Source organism: Primulina eburnea, chromosome 3 (assembly GCF_022965805.1).
Source record: "Primulina eburnea isolate SZY01 chromosome 3, ASM2296580v1, whole genome shotgun sequence".
In the NCBI taxonomy this organism is placed as follows: Eukaryota; Viridiplantae; Streptophyta; class Magnoliopsida; order Lamiales; family Gesneriaceae; genus Primulina; species Primulina eburnea.
The window spans coordinates 9,368,357-9,394,421 of NC_133103.1; the positions used below are offsets into that span (position 1 = coordinate 9,368,357).

At 34.3% G+C, this 26,065-nt stretch overlaps 3 protein-coding genes and 1 pseudogene across 4 annotated transcripts; 2 read left to right on the forward strand and 2 right to left on the reverse strand.

Moving 5' to 3' along the window:
* The first annotated feature begins 904 nt into the window (after positions 1-904).
* Positions 905-3,179, forward strand: LOC140826118 (GDSL esterase/lipase At5g03820-like). The gene is made up of 5 exons (XM_073188255.1): positions 905-1,353; positions 1,431-1,561; positions 1,895-2,128; positions 2,367-2,622; positions 2,787-3,179. Exons 1-5 carry the CDS (start codon positions 1,122-1,124, stop codon positions 2,978-2,980), a joined length of 1,047 nt encoding a protein of 348 aa, XP_073044356.1. The 5' UTR covers positions 905-1,121; the 3' UTR covers positions 2,981-3,179.
* On the reverse strand, positions 2,227-12,338 carry LOC140826117 (E3 ubiquitin-protein ligase UPL7). Its single transcript, XM_073188254.1, is given in 16 exon segments — positions 2,227-2,642; positions 3,298-3,401; positions 3,592-3,681; positions 3,904-4,020; positions 5,045-5,152; positions 5,435-5,527; positions 5,610-5,780; positions 6,726-6,978; positions 7,069-7,347; positions 7,980-8,302; positions 8,401-8,652; positions 8,654-9,388; positions 9,776-10,359; positions 11,298-11,538; positions 11,649-11,771; positions 11,945-12,338. Coding segments are annotated over 15 exon segments (3,477 nt in total). The 5' UTR covers positions 11,969-12,338; the 3' UTR covers positions 2,227-2,642; positions 3,298-3,317.
* A 1,589-nt stretch (positions 12,339-13,927) lies between these two features.
* Positions 13,928-15,660, forward strand: LOC140826120 (B3 domain-containing protein REM17-like). Of its 2 annotated transcripts, none has more exons than XM_073188256.1 (4): positions 13,928-14,117; positions 14,252-14,600; positions 14,963-15,093; positions 15,208-15,660. In XM_073188256.1, exons 1-4 carry the CDS (start codon positions 14,046-14,048, stop codon positions 15,445-15,447), a joined length of 792 nt encoding a protein of 263 aa, XP_073044357.1. In that variant the 5' UTR covers positions 13,928-14,045; the 3' UTR covers positions 15,448-15,660. The 2 variants fall into 2 exon arrangements, with proteins under 2 accessions (XP_073044357.1, XP_073044358.1); XM_073188257.1 differs by having other exon boundaries at positions 14,966-15,093.
* A 1,362-nt stretch (positions 15,661-17,022) lies between these two features.
* On the reverse strand, positions 17,023-21,696 carry LOC140826119 (phenylacetaldehyde reductase-like; annotated as a pseudogene).
* Between the last annotated feature and the right edge of the window lie 4,369 nt (positions 21,697-26,065).

Consider the following 26,065-nt stretch of genomic DNA (forward strand, 5'->3'; position numbering starts at 1 on the left):
TGTTAATTTTATTTTTATTGTTTTTTTTCATTTTGAATTATATTTGAATGAAAAATAATTTTGTTGATTTATCATTTAAGAGAGCTGTATTATGTCGCGGATTGAAAAATGTCATATAAATAAGTGAATATATATTATTTATAATCATGATGTACTTTTATATATTGTGTTTCGATATATTTAGATTGATAAATACTTATAAACATGATGTTATTTAAAAGACTTTAAACATTATCTAATTCTCGTTATTATTTTTTTCATTAATAGTCACCTACGTGGATAGCAAGTGTACATTCCTAGTGAGTAAAAATATAACAAGGCGAGACTGCAAAATATATATTATTAATTTTTTTGTCAATTTTTTTTTCTAAAATCAGGTGAGGCTAGACGCTACTCTAGCCCAATGGTGGCTCTGGAATAGCTAAATCTTTTTAAAGTTGATTTCAGCTGACTCTACCCCATTAACATCTCCGAAATGAAATCGTTTTTCATAGTACTTTAGGACAAATATATATTATATAAATTATTCTTAATCTTCGTTATTTGTCGAGCAAACAGCGGATGATTTCATACTCTACGATATAGGCGGCTTTCCAGTAGTGTCCAAATCGAAACTTGAATTTTCCCAAAAAAGCAAAAGCATTTGGTAATTTCCATGTATAATCACATTGTTTAAACTGCCTGAGGTACACTAATTCTTTTGGTTTGTTATTCATTAAAAGAGTCTTATCCATTTGCCAAGCTTATCAGGAAAGAGTAAAAACCAATCTTTGTTCAAACATGCCTTAGATCAGCCAAATTTCCCTCGACTTCCTAAAAATGCGTGTCTTGTTCTTGGACCAAATCTTTTGTCCTCGTATAAATAAACTGACGTCGTCTCTCTTTTTAATGTCATATTAAAAAGTGTCACTTTATTGCAACACAGACAGACACAGCTATTGCTTACTCCAAAATGTGCCAAGCATCAGACATGCATCACCGGCAGTAAATACACACACACACTTCCACCACAATTTGATCATTCCTCCAAATAAAAGCCAGCAAAATTAAGAATACCACAAGCAAGAAAGAAACAAACCTTGAGGGTAGTATCCATCAGTGTAGGTGCAAAGTAAGTGAAAATGGGATTCTTGAGCTACATATTATGTGGTTTTCTTCTTGTGTCATCACTTGTTCATGGCGATCCCCTTGTTCCCGCCCTCTGCATATTCGGGGATTCGGTGGCTGATGCGGGAAACAATAACAATTTGCCAACATTAATCAAGGCAAACTTCCTCCCTTATGGAAGAGATTTTGTTACTCACACACCTACAGGAAGGTTCTGCAATGGAAAACTCGCCACCGATTTTACAGGTAATGTATAGCTCGAGCACAATATGTTTTGAGCTACTCGGCCTGTTCGCTAATGCATATATTATTTGTATATACAGCTGAGTTTCTAGGATTCAGTTCATATCCACCAGCACATCTCAGTCAAGAAGCCAAAGGGAGCAACATCCTTAATGGTGTCAACTTCGCTTCAGCTGCTTCGGGTTATTACGACAACACAGCACAGTTATTTGTAAGATTTGAGACATCGTGTAATTAATCAAAACATGTCTTAGAAAATAATTTATACATATGATACAATCATACACGATATTTTTAGCGCTCGAATATATCCGGTGTGCTTTTATCGTAATTTAACTACACAAGAGAGTTCGGATAATATTAATCATAGTGTCATTTCACCTATTATATACACAGAAATGTTGATTTCAATCTGAACTAAAAAGATATTAATAAAGTTTTAGCTATTTGTATATGTGTTGTATATATAGGTCTTTATGGTCGAGCCACATAAATTGCATTGTGTTTTTTTTCACAATATTTCTACTTTAATTCGTGTTTACAGCACACTGTGACGTTGACACAGCAGCTAGCAAACTACAAAGAATGGCAGCGTAACGTGGTTAATTTGGTGGGAAAGGATAAAGGAAATGCTACATTCTCAGGAGGGATCCATCTGTTAAGTTCAGGGAGCAGTGATTTTATTCAGAATTATTATATTAATCCAATTCTCAACCAAGCTTACACAACCGATCAGTTCTCAAACATACTCATAAAGTCCTACTCTAGTTTCATCCAGGTTACATGAAATGATACAATTTCTCGAATATCTTTCGTCATATTAATTCACGAAGAAACTTAAAGGAAATAAAATGTGAACACAGTGAACAATAAAGATCAGTAACTAGAATGGAAATTTTGAATTTTGACTGAAGATTATAATAATTTGATAATTAAATAGCTGTGACACTTCCAATAGTGAGGGCTTCTTTCACATGGACAATATCAACAATGTTTCTTTGATGTTTCTTTGACAGAACTTGTACCGTTTGGGAGCAAGGAGAATAGGAGTTACATCTCTACCACCAACAGGATGCCTGCCAGCAGCAATTACTTTATTCGGTTTGGGAAGCAATCAGTGTGTCGAGAGGCTGAATCAAGATGCCGTTTCATTCAACAATAAGTTAAACGCCACATCTCAAAATTTGAAGACCAGGCTACCGGGATTGAAACTCGTGGTCTTCGATATTTACAACCCTCTGATGGATATGATTGCAAAGCCAACAGATAGTGGTATGGTGCATAATAAACATCTGCAATTGGAAAATGACAGTATGCTGTGTTAAAAGCATCTTTAATTTTTTGCCCCAAATCACCAAATAAAGAGGATGATAAAATTCCTGTAACATTTTTATTTAAATTCCACTTTTCCTAACTAACTTTATAATGTTCTCCAGGATTCTTTGACTCGAGGAAAGCTTGCTGTGGGACGGGCACGATTGAAACATCGTTCCTCTGCAACGAAAGGTCGATCGGGACATGTTCAAATGCCACACATTATTTATTCTGGGATGGATTCCACCCTTCAGAAGCTGCTAACCAAATATTGGCCCAAAGTTTACTCCAACAAGGATTTGATCTGATCTCTTAGGACCACCTTTTAGGTGCAGCAACCCCCTAGTTCCACTTCTATTATCTTTCAATACGTACTTCCATGCTGTTAGACTAATTAAAATTCTAATAGTTCCTCTTCCCTTCATTTGATCGATGCAGAGATGTTATAAGAGAAGCATATTAAGCTGCCCAATCCTTCGTAATGTTGCTTGTATTCGATATACAGTTGCGTATAGCTGAAGGGCAAATTTAATAATTTTCAATATAAATATTATCAAGCATTATAACATTTTCTTGGAACGAGAGACGATAATTACAAAACTCAAAAGTTCCATATCATATAAAGGTGCCTACCTTACAGTTGTCAGAAACTTCTAAGAAAGTTCAAATCCTGTATTTGAATTGATGGCATAAAGAAGCTTTGCTCTCAAAGTGCTTAGCCGCTTGTATGTTGGGAGCTGCATATAATATACAAAGCCCAAGAAAATAACATATATAATCCATCAGATAACCGCTAATGGATAAACAAAATGTGCAGAAAATGAACACTGCAATTGATTCGACAAAATAATGCAAGAACATGTTGCTGAAAATGAACACTGTAACATCAGTAAATCCAAGAATGCATATGGGCTGTTTGAACGGTACCTTGAGAGTGTTATAGCATGTAGAAGCTGATGGAAGCCTATCCACATCCTGGCCTCCAAAAGTCGCCAAAAGAGGAACATCACAGACCACCTATATTAAAAATAACTTTTTTAGCCTGAATACTTGCATTCACTTTATTTTCATCGTGAATCCCTATAGTTTTTTCATAGCTTTCGCATATGTAAACTGCAAGTCAGCTGAAGAAAATTTTCGTAGCTGAAGTTATATTATAAATCCATGAAAAACTAAATAAACAAACTGGATTTGATAAACATCTTCATCAAGGTTCTGAAAAAATATCCAATGAGATACCTTATGAATAGTAAATGCAGGCTGAAGGTGCTTGAACCCGAGCAAAGGAGCTCGAGAACAGCTGGTTACAAACTTCAGAAGCATACAGCGTTCTCTTGGCTCAAACCCTGCAAAAGCCTGTGACAAAAGCAAAACGAAAGGTAATCTGAAAGCAGGCAACAACTTGAACAGTAACTGTTGAAAACAAGATATTAATTTATTATCCATTATCCAATAAATTAATAGTTAGGATAATTGTTTATTTGTATTTTGAATTCTGGAGTTGATTAGATTTCTTAGATAAGCTTCCACGGTTTCAGGGTTTTAGTTAGATAGAGTTTTCCAACAAATACTCCATGTATTTCCTGTTATTATTCAAGCAATAAGATCTGAGGAACTTCACTCAAGTAGAAAGAATTACCCAAGCGCCATCATAATCTAACAAGATAATAATGTGATGCTCTGATACAAGTGTAAGTAATAATTCTATTTCCTTGAGCACTTGTATGGTGTGTTTTTCTCATGACTTCAAAAAAGTCAACAAAAATCTAAAAGAAATCAAAGATGCCGTGGGTGTTGTTTGACCACAACGTGCGATAGAAGTGGGCGTAATGAGATTTGAAGGAACTAAGCCTAGGTAAGATTATCGATTATCTTAATAAAATAATTTGTTAATGCAAGATGTAAGATTTTATATAAAAAATAAACCTCTAAATTCAGCTAACTAAAACGAGCACTTTAATACTTTTATTTTAATCAGCATTATTGATCTTGTCATTTACCTTGTCATATGCTCACTCCGAACATCACTCGGAATTAAGAATTTCACAACTATGGTCATAAATCGGTCTGAAAATTCACAAAAAGAAGAAAAAGCTACATGCAAGATAAATAGGCATTTCGAACATATTTTGGACACAGCAGCTCACTTTTCTCAGCACAGTCATGTTATAGTATATAGGAGGATCTAACTCTAGGATTTCCAAGAACATGAGGTCCTCAACCTTTTTCTTCAAAATTAAAACACCATGGATTTACCTTGCAAACACCCAGTGATAAATAAGAAAATTGATGGAAGCTGAATTTTTAAGAATGGGCATCACATATAGTAGAAAATAAAATTTTCAATGGAATAACTGGAGAGCAATCAAAACTCTCATACCTCCCAAAATATTTTAACCGTTCGACTTCCTTCGCTATAACCTCCAGTATATTTAGTATTTTTTCTCAAATCATCAACATCAATGTCATGGTTTCCACCTGAAAGTAACTGAAAAACAAAATTTTACAGAAGAATGAAATGAAAGCCCATGAAGTAAAAAACATTTATCTCGAAAATCAGCAGCAAAATACCAAAGTCAACAACAAATACAGAAGTAAATGAATATGAACAAATGCACTACCAGATAAATACCATTGCCTTATATAGGTACTCGTGTGCACATCAAATGGAAAATCAGTTTCAAAGAAAAATACTAAGTTATCCAATGAATAAAAATAGCAAACATGGTCAATGAATAGAAGAACCAATGATATCTCAGAGGGAAATTACCTGATTAAATTCACTGGCATTAAATAACTTCAACCATGATGGGGAAATCAAATCCGTCAACCCTCGATAAAATGCATTTGAAAAAGGAAGCATCTGCAATTCAGAACTGGAAATATGGTCATAAGCTATTAAAATTATACTTTAAAAGCGAAATTACAGTAGTTCTTTTCGATACCTGTCGGTTAAGTTTAAAGTCTGCCATTGCATGAACATATTGCAATTTGTTCTCATTTGTCACAGAGATGTCCTTGCCACCAGGTTTCAGTTCAATGATATGTCTTTTTCCAAGTGATTCTTCAGTAACTGTAAAATCCAAAGCTAGTTCCTCAACATCACCATCATAATTCTGCATATCCAAATCACTAATGACATCAGATATTAAAAATAGAAGAATGAAACTTCATTGCAACAGAGGTACATCGCCCAAAGGAGAAGCGTGATGGATCCAAAAAACAAGCATACTGAGGTGGAACTCAGATAGAGACAAAGACTGATTTCATCAGATATTCAGAAAAATAAATGAAACTTCATTAGTAACAGTGATACATCGCTCAAAGAAGAGAAGTAAGATGATCCAAATACCAAGGTATAAAAGGCTGATTTTCATGGTAGAAAAGATGAATGATAAACATCAATTTCACGTCGTCTAATGCCAAAATCACCTTCTTTCATGCCAGAATGAATGGTGATAATCATGATTTATTGGAAAATAACATCTGTTTTGTGCTAAGGATGAGCGCAAAACTTCACCACAACATACCGACATTAATCTTCTTGTTTCCCAGAATACATAACATGAAAAAACCTCACTAATCACCAATGTTCCATCGCAGCCTCCATAATGACCCTCACATCTCTCATGTACAGAACACTGTTTACTTTTTTGTTGTCCTTTTGCTTCTCTTAAAATGAATTCGATAAATTCCAACTGTTACCACTTATGGGGAACCCACATCTCTTCCCCAGCGAACTTATCACCCACTTTGAACATCCACAAAATATGTATGCCTTTTACAGAACATGACTAAAAAAACCTTCTATCATAAAACACATGCAGGGAATAGCTGGGTGGAACGAACACACAAACCGATAAAACATAAATTCACCTTAATGTTTAGTGAGGTCTGAAACATCATATGGAACTCATGTTTGAGGGAAAAAACTTTGAGGATAGAGTTTACCACCGCTCATTACCTATAATGTTCCATACCCCTTTAAAACACTAAGCTAAAGTGGTAATAATACATTAAATGGTGAAAGTTTTTAGGTTCTCAGAAATGTAGGCATTTACCTTAACATAAGTAAGGTTTTTGTAAAGCTCGGGATCAAGGGTTGATAGTTCATCCAGAAAGCTGTAGCGGCCCAACAGCTTTTGCACAAAAACATGTGAAAAACAATAATCAAGTAGTATTCCTTCGTACAATGCTTTCCCAGCAATACGTCCCAGAAATTCAATCATTTGGATTCCGTTATCCAAAAATCTTGCAGTGGTATTAGGTATAAGAAGTCTATCAGAAGTTGAAGCCTGGGAGAACAGCCCATACCTGAATAACATGCAGTCATTACAGAAAACCAGAAAGGGGGTAACTTTGAAAACTTCATGAGTACAGCTGTACACTACAGGGAAGACTCACTCTGGTGAAAAGGCTGATTTCGATACATCAGTCAAGAACTCCTTGGATAATCCACCATAATCAAGGCCAGCCTCTGGAAGGCCAGATTCACTGACAAATGAAACATGGATGGCAGACTTCAACTTTGAACCAAGTGAATTTAATTGCCGCAGTCCATCTTCAAAAATATGATCCCTACGAATTACTATCTCAATTGTTCGTGAACCAGGCCCAGTAACCTCACCAGTCAGTCTTCTGGACACTTTGTCCATGCTAATGAATTCTCTGAACATTTTCACCCTGCATGTTCAATAACATCCCATATCATTCATTCCTTATCAAATTCAAGAGGGAATAATTTCACTTTTTAAAGTTCGTGATGCCAAGTGTAAATTTAAAAAATTTCTCCAGTAATGACCAAGCATGTGGTGTGAGATATACTACATCTGAGTGTTATAATGGACTGATTTAAAGATAAGCCATGAAGGATGATGCATCCTCAAGAGTTAAGAATATATGTGATTTCCTTTATGTTTTAACTTTCAACAATATATCTTCATAGACAATGCTACTAAAAGTAATGGTGGTGCATGCGACAAAAAAAGACATTTTATTAGTGATGGTACCCTTAAGAGAGTAATTTGATAATTGCATTGCTAGCTTAAATAACATGGATAGAATAGGTTATATCCTCACTTAACCTTTATTGGAATCATCTACATAGTTTTGCCACTACATATAGACACCTGGGAGAAAGAACTAAGAAGTCAGTTCTTTTTTTTCAAAAAAAAACGGATTTCTTTCTCCCAGGAGTCCTTATGAAGTGGTAAAATTATCACATTAGCATAGTAAAGAAAAATAGTATTCTGACTACCAATACTATACTTACACAACCATGAGAAGTAAGGATCATCTTTTGATATTTTACTTACCTCTCTTCGAATGGAAAAACATGTGGCATTGTAGTAACAACAGAACCCATCATTGAGGAAGGAGCTCCATCTGCAGCTGAAAGAACTTCATGAGTCCTGGCTGCAACAGCAATTGGCAGCCTGTTAATTTTACCAGGGGAGAGCCACAATGAAGGAGGGCAGAATCCGTGCCTACAGTCCCTTTCATATAATAAATGCAGACACCTAATAGCAGAATCTACAAGAGGTCGGTACTGACTGCTGATATTACGGGACAAAGAATTATATACAAGTGTATTCACTGTTGACGCAATTCTTCGCTGCTTCTCCAGTGCAAAAGGAACCTAATTAGTAACATTATAATGTCAATCAAATTGAAGTCACCACACATTATCACGTCCACAGTAAACAATTGCATTGAACTAATTAGGCCAAAAAAAACCTGTTTATCATAGAATTCCATATCATCAAGAACCAACAATAGATGTGAATAGCTGGAGCAGAAAAGATGAAGTAGACATGATATATCTTTTGATATGCCCCCAGGACCCTGCCTTAGGAGCTCTACGTCCCACTCGTCAGGACGTTCCTCAATTTGACTAATGTTGGATTGACCATTGACTGTATTTGCATGATCATTATCTGCTGATGTTTTTCCAGTAATTTTATGCAACACATTGACCCATTTATTGCCAGGTATCTCTAATAAATTTCTTCTGCCTTCTCTCAGAAATTATATCAGCATTCCCTCCATACTTTGAATTTGTATAAACCGATTTTGAAGAGGCAGATTGATTCTTTCCCGGAAAAAGACATTTCTCTAGTTGTTCCCATAAACTCAAAACAAATCCAGGGGCAAATGACAACATGTTGAGGAGCGGCAAAGATTTGAGAACAGGATTTAAGGTTGAAAATAGTCGAAGCATGCACGAATAATAAAAAGCAATATCAAGCAATTCGACTTTCCGTGAATACTCAGGATTGCCCGATGGCAGATTATTGATCTCATATAGACAAGCATCTCTTTCCGAATCTAGGAGTTTCTTCAGATGCCACTGCTTACAAGCAGGCATAAAATGATCCATGTATGAGAACTTTGAGAACCCGCAAGTTGTTTCACCCAAGAGAAGATCAGATTCAGCCGAAGTATCTTTATCAGGTTCGATTTCTTCGTTCTGCCTTATTATCAAGCTGAAGTTTTCAAGTGAAGCCAATAAGTTATCTGCAAGTAAAATAACTACACGGAGATACAAAGCATAGTCTAATCCTGCAGCAAATTTTCCTGACTCCGGAGAGTTTATGTCACATGCTGTTGCAAGATACACAATGTTTGAAAGAGCCCAACCGATTTGTGGCATCTTTCTGGAGTTGAGGGGTACCGTTGATTGAGTGATCTCAGAAGTTTCCTCAAAAATCTTCTCTCTTGAGATCTGCCATAAACTGCCATAGTTTGATCAGTACCCTAATATTTATCAAGGAAAGCTACAAGTTGCTTAAAAAAATTATATACTTTTTGTCACTCCAATTTTAGAGCTAATCAGAGAACCTATGATTAGAGAAGTAAGAAAATACTTGAGCATTTTTTTGCAAGGAAGACACATTTGATGTATTTAACACTTGATCACGAAGGGTATTTCCCCTTTAAGTCTGATCCTACCAGTGAGATCCTGAAGCAAGATGCTAATATGGACTTGGCACTCAAGTTAATAGAATATAGACACAACATTTTCAGAAAGGTAAATATTCAGAATTACTAACTGCATTTAATATTTTTTCTACTAGTCACTCGGGGTATTTCCCCTTTAGCTTGCTCTTACCAGGAATATTTTGAAGCAAGGTGATAATACAGACTCGTGTCTCAGAGCAGGCACAAGTATTGTAGGTAAACGTTGAGGAAACCAAGGTATCGTCATCATTGAAACACAATACTGTGAGACAGCACACTCCAAAATGCCATTATCATTCTCATCCATGTTTGTTATGTGGAATGGTCGTAAAGATAAAGTTACAGCACTGGCAATTATCAAGAATCTATCATCTGTCTGACGAGGGTACACCTCTAGAGAAGAAAGAGGAGCTTCCAATTTACAGATGAATTTCCTAATGCAATCGTACAAGCCACTTTTTTTGCTTCCAATAAACAGTACTAGACTTTTCACTGCGTTAAGTGCATCCTTGCGGTTATCATCAACAATGCAGTTCCAACCTTTTGGATCAGTTAAAAGAATTGCTAATCGCATAGCAAGTGATGTGAGGACAACATCTTGAGTCCCTTTGTTGAAGAAGTCGAACACAGACAAAATAAACAAGCAAAGGGAAATCAGCTTCTTTGATTGATGAAACCATATCTTTCTCTCTTCGGTGCTATCAGTTGCCATTGAGCAGAAATTCTGACGCGCATCTGTAAGTCAAAGATAGTAGTATTTAATCATAAAACCAACCAAAGGCAATTATCTAAACTAAATTACTATCACCTCACTCTCCAATGCAATGCTGTTCCGAGGGTATCAAGGGAATCTCTAGTAGTTATCTAGTAAAAAGCAACTTATAGTTTAGTATCATATTCTCAAAGTTCACTAGAGTCCCAAATAACCAATATCCTTCAATTCAACAAAAGTGCACATCAGAAATGTTCACTGAAGATGAGTAGTTTCCAAATTAAGTGCAAATACGTAAGCAAGAATGCCTACTTACTTCAGGGAAGTCTATTCGGGTATGAAAATAGTTTCCTAGAAAAGATGAAGCAAGAGGAACAAGAGTAAGGAATATTTTGCAGTCCCAGATACTCGCTAGGTAAGCGAGTGAGAGAAAAGCTCAAATATCTAAATTTGGTTTTCCATTATCTTCTCCTAGTTGATTCCAGTGCATAAACAGCACAACATTGCAATTTTTCCTTCACTTTCTTTTTGTCATTCCTCACACTTATCCACACGAAATTAATTTCAATATCGATACAGACCAAATTGAAAAGAACAATTAAGTAGTAATTTACTAACACTCAAACTTGCATTTTCTTCTCATTCTCGTAGCCGTAAAAAAGGCGACAAATTATTCTATGCATCGGATAAGTATTGGGAGCAGCATGCCAATAAAATGGGAAATAGTTCTAAATAATCATTCCTGAAAACACCCCTAATTTGATCACCCAGTGTCATATTGTGACCAGCCAGTACGCGCAAATGCTTCATGAAATAAATCATCCCAAAGTTTGTACTTTCTGAATAGTGAGAAAACACATCAACTTATCATTATAAGTCGTCCTAAATAATAAATATCATCAATCATCATGGAAAGCCTTAAGATAACATAAAAACAACAGGAAAAGCAAAGATTGCGTACCTTTCAAACTTACACTTTCCAGAACAATTCGGAAGCAATCTATCATACAACTTCTATCTCTGTCTCCGATCTTCCCACGTCTAACTGATAAATAGGAAGTAAAGAAGAGAAAAGGTCTCAAAACTTGGCCAGACATCTGCATTCTGGTTAGGTTACTCGCACGATTAGTCATCTTTATTTCCCACTCCTGCTGCAGCCGCAATGCCACCATTTTGATCTCATAATGCCGCCTCCACACCCTCTGAATTCATCTCAAACTTTTAAAATACTTGGGAGTAAAAAAAGATAACTAAAAACCCAATAAACAATCAGGCTGAATTTCATTTTCAAGATACAAAATCAAATCTTGACCTGAATAAACAACGCAGCAGCGTTGGCTCTTCTGGTATAGTTCCGAAGCTCCCTTTCTTGGTTAACCTTCTCCAGTAATGCATCCCTCGTAATTTCTTTCGCGCTTGCTCCACGCAATGACACCTGATCATCAAGTTAACCCATAATCAGTTATGGGATCGGATAAAAATGGATCTTTCGGCGTTCCCAAATCAAAATATAACAAGAACTTGAAAATTTAAGCATGGGTCACGTCAACAGAGAAAAGAGAACTTTCTGATACGGCATGCCGAGTTCCTGCAAAGAGAAAAACGGACCTGGGTTTTCGGAGGTTCGTTCATGATCTTTCTCCTCTAAATTACACGGGGGTATCCAAATCCAAATAGGTGCTGAATTCTCGAGTTGATGCTGTTATTGACGAGTTTCTCCAACTATTTCGTATTTATCTCCTCAAATGGTAATTTTTTTAACCTTTTAACCTGCTGCAGCTACTTGTAGCGCATTCTGAATAAACCGCTCAAAAAACGAGATTAAAAAAAAAGACGAAAAGATTGCCATTCATACTATCCTGGGACATCCAATGGTAATTTGCTCACATGTGTTACTGCGTAGACCAGAAAGAAAATATACAAAGCAAAACAAGTCTCGTGGAAGTTTTTTCTAAAAAATATCCCTAACCAGCCCCGATCTAGTCGGTATCGCTTACCCACCCTTTTACAAAGAAGTTTTTTTATGGACCGTTCAAGAATTATGTGAGCAAATGACTTGAAATTTGCATTCTTTGTACATGAATATTCTATAAATATGGAGCGAAAACTTTTTTTGTTATTGCAGACGGTAATAGACGCAGAGTGTGTATCACACGAAGAAGTACTATTGCTTAGATATGTATAATTTTCTTATAAATATCTAAGACAAAGTCGTCATAAAATACATAAAAACATTATCAGTTATTATTATTTTGAACCTTAATCTAAGGGGATGGGGGGAGAGATCGAACCCTTGTCATTTTCATGAGTACAAGTAAGAGCAATGAGCCACTACCCTGATCTTATCAATTACATTATTCTTGACGTCAATGTTTATCTTCATGATAAATTAAGCATATTGTTGGCCTCTAAAAATCGGACATAAACAAAGTAGAACATCCAAACCAAATATTACCAGCAAAGAGAAATTGGAAGAACTATTCGAATATTACTTTTTGCTTATAACGTTGAGCGCAAAGATTCGGAATCGAGAGCTCCAAGTGTAATACATGGACCATATGTATTATAAAAAATAATAATTAAATGGTAAATTGGAACTGTAAATAAAAATTTGTCTTATGGTTATTAAATATTTAGATTCAATTAATTTGATAACATCGCCGACTGAACCGAATCGATTATCAAACTATACCGAAACAACGCGATTTTTATTCAGTATTTTGTAGACATCTTATAATTAAAATCATCGATTCATATATCTTGATCAAATATATTTTTCAGTCTTTCATGATTAAAATGTAACATAATGTATTTTAACTTCTTTTTTTCTCTTTTTTATGGCTTAAAATATAAATGTACCTAATTGAGTTAAATATGAATACACTTTTAAGGTTCAAATTAACTATCTTTGACGTGGACTCGAAACTCAAATTATTCAATACTTTTCGATCGAATTCATCTCAATTTAGAGCTTGAATTTACTTAATTTATACAAATAAATTTTAATCTCAAACTTTGTTTCTACTAACAGACACTATAATATTAGCGATATAATTATTAAATATTTAAATTTAATTCATTTGATCATCCTTGCAACCGATTTGATTTTATTTTTGTGTATTTTACAATGGTGACAAAGGAAAGCATAAAACATTTTATTTTAACCCATCTCTCTGTTTTTGGAGACCCATAACAAATTAGTATAATATCTTTTAAGTTACAAGCTTCCAATTTTTTTCTTTATAATTAAAATTATAATACGAAGTGGAGAAAGAGATTAGCAGATTTTTTTTCTTGGTTCATGGGATTTACTATTCTCTACAGTGAGTCAGTATGACTTGACATGATTTGAATGATCATATCTGAAACAGTGAATCTATACTTGAAGTACTGTTGTTAATTCTTCACGTAGATTGGATAAATAAGTTAGAGAGTTATATATATAGATTTGAAATTTTTTTTAAGCTAATTTTTAGAATTGAATTAGATCTAAGTTTTAATCTTAACATGATATTAAAGTTCAAATTTTACCATTATATGTTAGACTACGTTCTAGACGTTTATTTCTGAATGTGAAAAGAGTACGTTAATCAGTCCCACGTCGGTATACGATACTTGGGAGAAAAAGTTAATCAAGCGTGAGTTTTCTTTTTGGTCTAAAAATATTCCATCTTTTTGCATCACCACGTAGTTTCTGTACTGATTTCTCATGGAAGGGAAGCAACGATCCAAGCCCTCATTTTTCAAAGTCTTGTTCAGTGAAGATTTCACTCGCCAACTGGTAAGTTCTGATTTTATGTACTGATTCGCATCGCTGAATGAGTTTATGTATTTGTATTTCTGCCTCCAGTAAGAAAATGATTCTATTTAATGATGGATTTCTTGTTTAATGCTTGTTTGGTATTGTCACTTCAGAGGTTGCCGACTGCTTTCGTGAAGAAACATGGTGAACTTTTACCTGAAAATGCGCTACTCACAGCCAGTTCTGGGAAATCTTGGGCTGTGAAACTAGAGCATACAGAGGACGAGGAATGTTACTTTACGCGAGGCTGGCCGAAATTTGTTGAGGATTTGGGGCTTAGAATGGGGGAATTTATGTTGTTCTGGTTAGCTGGGAAGTCCATAATTCATGTTTCGGTGTATGGAATCAGCGGCTGCGAGAGGGAAATTTCCAACCGTAAATTGGAGTTCGAGAGCTCCGACTCTGCTGAAGAAGTTGAAATATTGAGCGCAGATTGCGGATTAGCCAAACGCAGCTACCGTGGTAAGCTTTCTTGTTTGTTCATAATCATGAAATATTGTGTGATGGGAACTTGTATGATTAGAAAAATATATGAATAATTTAGAATTTTTTTAAAAATTATATTGGTGCAAACCATGCTAACAAGTAATCACACTTATCTCTACATGTAGAGGTGGTAGAAGCGAGTAGAACCGCTCCTGAAACAGGTGTTAGAATTGGTTATTAATCGCTTCAATGAATCGGGTTTCTCGGGGCGGTTTATAACCTCTCTTGTAGCTTGTTTCGTAACTGATATTGCCTTTTTATGGATTTTATAAATCATTTATGGCTGTCTTTCTCTCCTGTTGTCATCGCGGATTTTATCTTCCAATGAAACTCATTAGCAGAAGCGAAGAACAAACGAGCAAAGACTAGCTTTTTGGAGGAAGAAGCAGCTAGGAATCCTGGTAATGTGGATTATTCGAGCCCACTCTACTTCGAGATTGTTTTGAAGAAGCATCACAGATCAAGAGTGGTAAAATCTGTACTCTTCTCTTCATATTGTTTCAAGGACTTTTAACTTAGCTAGTCAAGATGATGTTTTATTCCGACTCGTATATGTGGTTTTGTGGCTTTGCTTGAAACATAGTCTCTCCGTGTGGAATTTGCGAAAGTGTCTGGTTTGATCGGCGAAAAGAGAGTGGTGCTGGAGTATGTGCCAAAGCAGCATTTTACTTCTGTGGAACTGGACCGTAAACCGGGGTTTTTTAGGCTCGACATGGCTTGGTCGGGTTTCATAAAAGAAAATGGACTGATCTTGGGAAGAACCTACTCTTTTGAATTCAATCCCAGAAAAAATGTGATTCAGGTTGATGAGATCAAGAAGTAGATGAGTCGCCGGTTATGGTATTTGCAATTGAATGGGAGATGTATTCACTTCTTTTCTTTAGCTTTGTGTGTATGAAGATATTCAGAACTTTTTCTACAGTCTTTCGTTCCTACGGACATGTATCTATTTTCTATGTATGTGTTCTCGGCGTTTTGCATGACATATCGTATCGTACATTTGAAGGTTTTATTCGATATGGCGATTATTCTTACAGTTTTCCCTCTACGTCTGATGGACAGTACAAAACAGAAGGGCAAAGAATAATAGTAGGTTCAAGCACATAAACGATTTTAATTAATATTGGCTACAAGACTATCAAATTAGTGCTACGATAGTAAATCTAATGCTTTTTATAATAAAAAAATAATCACAATTAAATAATAATATACTAGACATAATTAATATTAACTATAATAACCGATAGTCGCTAAAATGGGATGATCTTCCTCCGGTGGATGGGACTGGACGGATGATTTTCTTCTGCCGGCAAGAACTGAGTCGGAACACTGACTTCGACCTAAGAGAGGGTTGAAACTACAAACGGAGATAGAAAGGGTTGAGATGAAAACCGGAGTTAGAAGAAGACTGAGAGGTAGTCTCGACGTATCTCTTCCAACTTTCAAGTCAAGTGTGGTACAATGTTGAGAACAATATAAGGTGCTCAAAAGATGAATATATTGAGTAATGGTTTACCCTTTGCAAACTTGGTATAGAAGTAGTAGAACGGTTCTTATTTTGGCTCCCAATTACTTTCTTCTAAACTCTCTGCATTATTCATCCTCGTGATCAAGCTCCCATTATAAGATATATATGCTTTTATTCTCTCTCATGAAGTTCTTTTGGTTTTTGGCGATAAATTTTCCGAATTTGTTGGCTCAAAAACAAAAATGAATTAAAATATACATATAAATGCACATGGTCCATTGAATACAATTTCCAACAAGTGTAGTTCCTAGAGATGTGGATATAATTACGATTTTCAGAAGAGATTGCTTTTCGAGTTGGTCATGCATAAAGACAAAGACAATGCTACTAACCTGTAATAAAAATTAAGTGCGAGTTAATGAATATGAATAGAAGTAACCAATTTCTATATGTGACCTTAAGCATAGTTTTGTGACTCAAAAACAAAAATGAATTAAAATTTCCAATAAATGTATCCCCAAAAAACATGTAGGGCTATATAAATCTGTAAGCTGCCTAAGTAACTTTCAAATAGAATTTCAACCACAAACTAGGAGGTCAGTACATACCTGCCCTCCAGCAACCATTTCATCTAGCTTCCCAGGAAAAGTGGGTTTAACTTTACTTCTCTTCGCTAGCCAAAGATATTTCTTCCCATCTCTTTCGACGTAGCCATTCATCTGCACTAATCTAGCAGAAACATGCATCATTCAAGAAATAGCATCAAGAGGATCAATCAAAGGACCAAAAGAAAAAATATGCCAACTTATAGGACAAAAACCGCAATTTTTCATTGATGTTGATAAAAGTTTACTTTCTGGAGGATAACTTAAATAAAACTCAATCTGGCATTAATAAGCAATAAATATGTTATAGCACAAAATTCTAGAGTTAAGCTCAAATCGGATATCATCCCACCTTTATTCCAAAGTATGGTGCTGCTGTTCGTTCTAGTGAGAAGAATTATGCTGTCCCAAAAGCAGACTTACAGCTGTAAATAATGAACAAGCCAAAAACATAGAACAAAATGATGGGCATGTATGTTAATGCATATCCATATAGTGATAGCACATTCCAAATACCTCATTCCGTATTCCTGGTATAAGTTCTTCACCCAGACACTTGATTACCTGCCAACAGCTATTGTCCTGTCCTTGTATGTGCTCACCTTAGTATGTAATGCAATATGGTATCCAAAATTGAGGCCATAAGAGGTGTTCTCTGGAAATGTGAATGTATCTTCGAACCTCCTCAAATGGTGAGCAAATCTATATGTGACATTGGAAGCGACTTTATGACACAGAATATCAAGATGTGGGCCAAAAAGTGAATGAACGGCATATCAAGTTGTGAGCCAAAAAATGAATGAAAAGCCCATGATAAAATACGTATATTCTGGAAGGAAGGGACAGCCACTGTGGGAGGGGTATCTATGATATAAATAGGGGAGTCAGGAGATGATCCAGTTATTGATTTTTCCTTTCGAATTTACTCTGAGAAGAGGGAGGGAGAGACTCTGTAAAGAAGGGAACAATTACTTTCTTTTTCATCACTTAAGTAATATGAATTCCTTGAGTTTGCTTCATTTATTCCATTATTTGGTTACTGCTATTTGATTCAAGCAGGTGGTTGCAACACTATATATCACAGGAAAAAAAAAATATTCAGCACGTGCTATTTGGTTACTGCTATTTGTAAGAAAGGCTCGTGCCTCGTAGTCTACCAGAGTTTCTGCTAAGTTGCGATCACAAGACACGAGTTCTAAATCTTTAGTTTACTGCTGTAAGTCAAATTCTCAAATGATTCAAACCTCGGCGAGGCAACACGATGACCTAAATTCAACAGCAACAAAACTACAATGGCAAGGAGTTATCCAACATAAACTGTAACCCAAATCAATCAGTACAACGGTGTGCAGACAATGAGAAGAGGCACTGTAAATACCCCTTTTTCCTACATTATCTATAATAAGTCCTAATCACTTAACAAAAAACGAAGATGGCATATCACCAATTGGGCATCAAACGAAAACAATTCATAACACAACTTGCGGAAAAATCTTAAAAAAATCGAATCTTGAAGCTAATGCCATCAATGGTAAATAAACTATAATGATATGTTGATATTTGATAAACAATTAATGCAACATATATTTTCTGAATTCGAACCTCATCAAACCTTGAGACCAAACAAATCCCGTTTACTGATCCAAACCAACAAAAAAAACATTGATAGCTCAACTAAAAGAAAAACCCAACAAAGATTGAATCAAAATCGAGAAGGAAAGCATGATTACTTCTTGTGAACATAGCCGACAATTTGTTCCTATAGAACAAAAGGGACGAAGAATTCACATAGCTTCTCCTGAAATCTCCTGAAATGCATCCCACGATTAAGATTAGAATAATACAACATACACAGAAGAATAGAAGCTGAGAGCTTGAGAACGTACATAATTGCGATTGCAGAGGTTTACTTTCCGGAAGAACCTTGGAGATAAGAAGAATCACTTTTACGTGGCGGTTAAGAGAATCGAACGATGTCGTCCAGGTGAAGTCATGGGAAAGTGAGAGAGAGAGGGAGAGGAGAGCAAAGTGGGAGTTTGAGCTTCTTTCTTGGGAGTGTCGAAGAAGAGGAGAGCACAGCACCAAATGGTTGCCATTCTTCGACTTTCTAAATTCTAATTAAATATAATATAATATATTTGGTCCCACATATAAAAAAGGGTATAAATATTCATCACGCACAAATTTCAAATGTTTAAATATTATTTCACACACGCTTTGTGCCAGCTCAGCAAGTGTGTGTGTGTGTGTTAATAAACAACTAAGGAAGATATCCTTTGCGCCTCAAACTCTCGACAGAATCCTTGATAATTTGCTCCATGGGAATAAATTGAATACCCAAGTCTATAAGCTTCTTAGCTGCATCCTTGCACCTTAGCAGTCCAGGCTGCGTATCCTTCGATAATCTACACATTTTACACCAAAAGCAGAGTATTTAGTCGGCAACCCTGGAATGTGATGTGATACAGGAACAGGTGTGCTAGATGAATCGAAAAATGAAAAGGTAACTACAATTACCTCGCCACCAAACTCATTCCAGATCGTCTGACTGCCTAATAGTTTTATGTCTAGTTAATTTCGAGCTTCTAACGGCTACCGTTACGACATCCAAAACATCTAAGACAGTTCCGACATTTTTTATATTCTAATATCTCATTCGGTTCATCTTTTAACATTGACATCTCATCAAATTTAGTCCAAGCTCTGATACAGTGTTTTTTACTGACCATTGCTTGACTGCGTACGGTATATCATAGGTGTCCAAACTTTACGTGGTTTCAATTCAGTCTGGAGAAAGAGTGTCAAGGAAAATCAAAAAGGAATAAGAGATCAATATTTAGGCAAGTGCTGAGATTGTGTTTCCTGTTTACATCTCACATATCAGATTCATCCGACACAATAATTTTACCGTAACGACGTTTTACAAGAGTGCATTATTACCTAGGCACCTTGTACTCAGGGTAGCATTCTGCAACCTTAGCAGCAAAGTCACTGAAATGAGATACAGCTTCAACACATAAGTGACGTCCGGTAGCCGATGTATTTTCATACACAAGTATGTGTGCCAGAGCCACATCTTTAACATGCACAGACCCCATGTAGGAATTCTCGTATACTTCCTCATGGCCTATATCAAACAAATAATCCAGATGTCAGGATCATCTTCTACTCTAAGATATGGTAAGTACATGCAACTTTTCATCTCTCTGGCATTTTTAACAATGTATCCAAGCAATTCGACAAGAAGCCGTAAAGTTAACATTTTCTATGGAAAAGTTTGGAATCGGGTTACCCTGAAGAAGGCGAAGAATCATCTCCATACTTGCATTTAACGCCGGAGGGATCATAGGACCCATCACCTGTTCCAGGATTCACCACTACAATATCCACACCATTTTCCGCAGCAAATTTCCAAGCAGCCTTTTCAGCCAGTGTTTTAGAAAGTGCATACCAAAGCTAAACAAGCAGACTCAGTCGTAAACACAATGCAATAATCGATGCTCAAACTCCCGTTTTTAGTCTTCATATTGTCGCATGAAAATAAAGCCAAGATCCTTTTAGAAAATGCCTTCGGTGGTCCACTGACCAGCCTATAATATACCACAGGCCATATTATCTGAAGTTATATCACAGGCATTGCACCATAACTTGTTGGGAACATCAATACTAAGCCACTATATCAGTTTATTAATCTGTAGCCTCTCTACCTTGTAGACATGGTTCGCCGTTGAGGCTGTGGAACTGTGCGTAAACAGGAACGGTAGATAAAGCCACAAACTTTCCAGCTTAAAATTACTACAACCCTATTTTTTATGGAATATGGCCGATTTTTAGGCCTATGCCAAACAAAATGGCCGTCATGGCTGTAATGGAACAGTGTGTAGAATTTTTCAAAACTTTTCCTAATTTTATGAAGTTTTGATTATATATTTTTTCCACATTTTCCAAATTTTATATTAAATTCTTTTAGGTTGCATGTGGATTGAAATATTTCGATTTGATGGTGAATTTGAAATGAATCTATGTGATCGATTAATTTGAAATGATGACTTGAAAAATAATTATTTTTCGAATTGAAATTCGATGTCAAATTAATTTATTATTATAAATTCAAAATCCCCTGTCATACCATGAGCGACAATCTTTGGGTTGCGGCTATTTCCACCAAAATTTCCACAAACAAAAAATGGGGGAGAACTATACAACATAAATTATAGAAACGCACAATTCCAAAGCAAATATTGAGAACATAATCGATTATTAACCATGAAGAAAATTACCCCATTTTGCTTGCAGTACTCCTCGTCTGTCCAGCAATCTTCATTCTTAACCAAATCACCCGGCCAATTCGGGCTCGGCATAATCGACGATGTCGACGACGGTCACAACCACCCGTCGAACGCCGGTATCCTTGGCTGCCGTCAGCACATTAATGGTGCCACTGATCGCCGGATCCAACAGTTCACACTAAAATCAATCGTATCAGCAAATATTCGAATGGGAGACTGTAAAGTACTTCAGTTTGTTAAGAGAAAATTTATCTTCAATTCTGCAAGAACCTTAGGATCGGAGACTGGATTGAAGAAACAAGGGGAAGCGACGTGGAACACGCCGGAGGCGCCAGAAACTGCGGCGAGAATGGAACTATAATCAAGCAAATCCATCTGGAAAAGACGGAGGCGAGATTCAGCTCCCGCGATCGATTCCAGGTGCTTTGTTTCTTTATCATCTTCTGAGGAGCAAAATGATGAAATAGTAAGCCACAAAAGCTGAATCACGCAACTATATCATAAAATCAAAAGGTGGGAGGGAGGAACTGAGATTCTGGACGGTGGCGTGGACGGTGTAGCCACGGAGGAGGAGGATCTGAACGAGCCACGAACCGATGTAGCCGCTGCCACCTGTTACACACACTACTTCGCCTTGTCTCTCTTCCATTGTTCTTCAGCTTAACTATTCTCTGCTGGTGGAAGTGTGCGTCTGTTGTATTTATAGATATGCATTAATCATCGTAATTTCCTTCTAATATAATATATGCGTTTAATGATTAATACAATTAAAAAATTATAATATATATCCTTCTAATATAATATATGCGTTTAATGAGTAATACAATAAAAATTATATAATATATATATATATATATAATATTTTACATATAAATAGTGATTTCAGCTCAAATTTTCGTAATATCTCCAAAATAATATGTCTCGTATAAAAACTTAATATTTTTTCATGAGTAACTCAAACAAAAGATACATTTCATAAATTAATTCGTGAAATCGTATCACAAAAATACAGACGAATCCAAAAAATCCTTCATCTCCTTTTCTATAGTATTCTGACTATTTTAGTCAACTTGATTATTTGAAAATGTTGACCAAATTGAAATTTTAAATCTTCTTCTACGATATACGTGGTTTAAAAATATTTAGAAATTAGTATAATCAATTTAGTTATTCAAAATTATTCTTTAAAAATTGATCAGTTTGATTGATTGGTATAGATTAACGGACCGATTGATTGGTTATATATTAGTGTTCCCATTTGATTACAAAATCAAATGGAAAATATTATTTTATAATAACTCACTATATATTATATATTTTAAAAATCGAAGTGCATTTTTTATGTTATAAAGTAGTGATACAAATTTCTTGACATGATCAAATATTTACCAAAATGCTCTGTATGTAATTCTTGATTATGTTCTCATAAACTTTAAGGGAAAATGGAATTTTTTTCACTAACTTGTTTACTTTTAAAGTTTTGTCCACCAAGTTTTCAATATTAGATTTTGGTATACTAACTATTAAATTTCGGATATTTTGATTTAATTTTTGATTCGACACTGAAAAATACTAATATGAGACCGAAAAATTCTGATGTGACACTAGAAAATACTGACATGACATCAAAAAATGCTGACATACAATCGAAAATTGCTGAACTTTCGGACACGACATCAACAAGTGGACCGAAATAATCAAAAATTAAAAGTTAGTGTAACTAAAATCAAAATTTAAAAGTTTAATTTATCAAAATCCAAAATTGGACAAGAATGGGGAAAAAATCATTTTCTCAACTTTTAATTCGACATTTAGTCTAAAAAATAATCAGAATCTAAACTTAAAACAGAAGGGATGTGCCGCGAGAGTTTCAAACAACAAAAAAAAAAATAAAAACAAGTTCAATTAAAATATTAAAGAAACTCATTTTAACAGTAATTTTATTTTATATGGCATATTGACATGTAACGTAGCATGTATTTTTTCAATTATTCGTATGGGTATAAAAGCATTTGGCTTTAAAAATAAATTTTTAAACAAGGTTTTCGTTAGTTTTTTAGGCAATATAAAAAAATAATTATATACATAATAACTAACAAATATTTTTTTTTGTCATTTTTTATATAAAAATGAACTAATTGCATTAGAACTACGAGATATTTCTTTTCTTTTCTTTCAAAATATTTTTGAAAATTTAAAATATACAACCAAACATCAATTATATTAAAGCAGTAGTTACCCAAACGTTTTTTTTTACTTTAAAATATACAACCAAACATCAATTATATTAAGGCAGTAGTTACCCAAACGTTTTCTTACTTGACTTCCTCATTAATAACCATGCAACGACGTAAAAGAAGAGAAAAGAACACCAGCAGAAAAAGAAAAAGAACTAAAGTCGGAAAAATAAAAAGACTTACAAAACATTGTAAAGAATTAAAAAAATGTAAAATTAAAGAATGATCTCGAATAAAAATAAATACTACATCAACCTCACTGTCAATCTCTTGTTCTTGTTCCACTGTCTGGCATTATCTTTTCGAGAAAATAACAGATATTTATTGATTCCATGGACGTATTTAGGACTTTGAGGCTCATACGCGAGAAACAGATATGTACAATTCTTTCCTTGTTCGTCTTTTTATTTCTTTTGGAGCAAATTCTGTCGCTTTGACAAGATACTCTCACATTCCCGAATATTGATAAGAAAATTTTCTTCATTTTCATAGTTCATATGTAATTTTATCTTGTTTATTTCGAGGTTTCTTATTTAAAAAGTAATTTGTCGTTAAAACGACTTCGCCTTACGATGTTATGCAGACCCGGCTCTAGGGGTAGGCGCCCTAGGTAGCCGCCTAGGGCCTCTCTTTTTGTTAGGGCCTCTAATATAATTAGGGCTTTAGTTTTGGGCTTTTTTAAATTTGAAAGTGGACTTAATCAATAAGAAAATCAAGCCCGAAAAAAAAATCATCAGTTTTTATGTGATATTTGTATATTTAATTTTAAAAAAAATTATATAAAACATTCACCTAAAAAAATAGCCTAGTGCCTCCAAATTTCTGAAGACGGCCCTGATGTTATGGATAGACCAGAACTCCACAATGATGTGTTCATGATTTCTTTTAGGGTGTACTTGTGGAAATAGATTTGAAATATATGGATTTCAATAACGAAATAATTATTGAAATACTAAGTTCACACTTTCTTTATATATTAGTTACAAAAAATATAATGAATTCCAAATGATACTATTATTGGGTGAATTTGTAATTAAACATAATTAACTGTGAAATATTATATAAACGTGAAATTTGTGAATTTGATGTTCATAGTCTTACTTCTCTAGAACAACAAAAATATATTTGAAATCAATTAATTAATTCATCAATCCAAATACAACATTAAAATACTTTCTTTTTTAAATTCAATTTCATCGAGAAAAATAAAATATAATGGTATTGTGTTTGATTCTATGTTGAGCATAAAACTCGATAGTGATGATCCATGATCATTTTTGATACCTTAATTTAGTGTCAAGTTGATTTTCAATTTAACTTTTGTAAGAAATTTTTTTTCCTATGACTTCATCTTTAACTTTGAAAGCATGGTAGAATTTAATACAATCATCAACAAAAGTAATAAAATATGTACTTGTCATCATATGTTTCCATTTATTTTAAATAACATGTAGGTCCTGACTCGTAACATAAGTATTGTCTTTTACTAAAAATAGCGGCAACATTAGTATACTTTATTTATATATACCACCAAAACTTTTGTGAGATGTGTTGCATGTCGTATTTTGTGAGACAGATTTTTTATTTGAGTCATCTATGAAAAAATCATCCATGAAAAAATATTATTTTTATGTTATATTTTTTTTATTGTGAATATCGGTAGGGTTGATCCATCTCACAGATAAAGATTCGTGAGATCATCTCACAAAAGACCTACTTTATATATATATATATATATATATATATATATATATTTATATATATATAATCCCGTTCCAATTCATCTTTAATAAAAAAAAAATCCAGGATAAACTTTTATTTTTATATATATACAAAAACTCATAATGATTCAAACTCTTTGAAAAAATATGAATTAAACTTGCATGATAGCTCGAAAACCACCCCAGAAGCATTTGGCTGATGAAATTTTCCGATTTGGGGGTGGCGCATGTGTTACACACCTCGTTCTATAGACGGGTGGCCCGGTACAAGAGGACAAACTTGTAATATAAGACATAGTTTGATACACATGATAGGATAAATATGTTATATATAATATAAAGATAAATGAAGAATAAATAAGATATATGATATTATATATATTTAATGTTTGGTATGCTTTTAATAAGAGTGATTAAATTTATATATTAGATTGTAATGACAAAATTAACATCATCGTAATAAATTTTATAATTTCAAAGTTGTTGCTTGAGGTCATATTTTTTATCTGTTCATGCGTTGATAGTGCTTGCATGATTTATTTATTTTTACCTAATTTTATATATTATATAATATGATAATTGAGCACTTGATTTTGTGAGTCAAGTCAAATATCAATTTTTAAGATTAATTGGTGATACTAATAATTTTATTGAAATTTATAAAAATTATTTATATAATTATCTCGAATCCATTTATATAATTATCATATTATATAATAAATAAAAATATTTATTTGATTTTAATTTCTACTTATTAGCATAGATTTATAAAAATCATTTATAAATTGAGAGTAATTAAGTCATTTGTAGTGTATTTTATCATTAAATTAAAATTATCACACATAATAAAGAGATATTTTATCTTTCTAAAAAATTATTTAATCAAGGGCTCATGATATTATCATGAGATTTTTAAAAATGTACCAAACATGTGATAAGGAGGATTATTTAGCAATCACTCCCTTATCCCATGTACCAAACTATGCCTAAATGTGTTCGCTAAACTATACTATAGAAAGTTTTCCGAAATTTGCAGCTGACTGCGCAAATTTTGAATTTCTAAAACGATTCTTTAAGGTATTTTGGTTGCCGAGAATGGGAACTTCCGTCAACAATTTGAG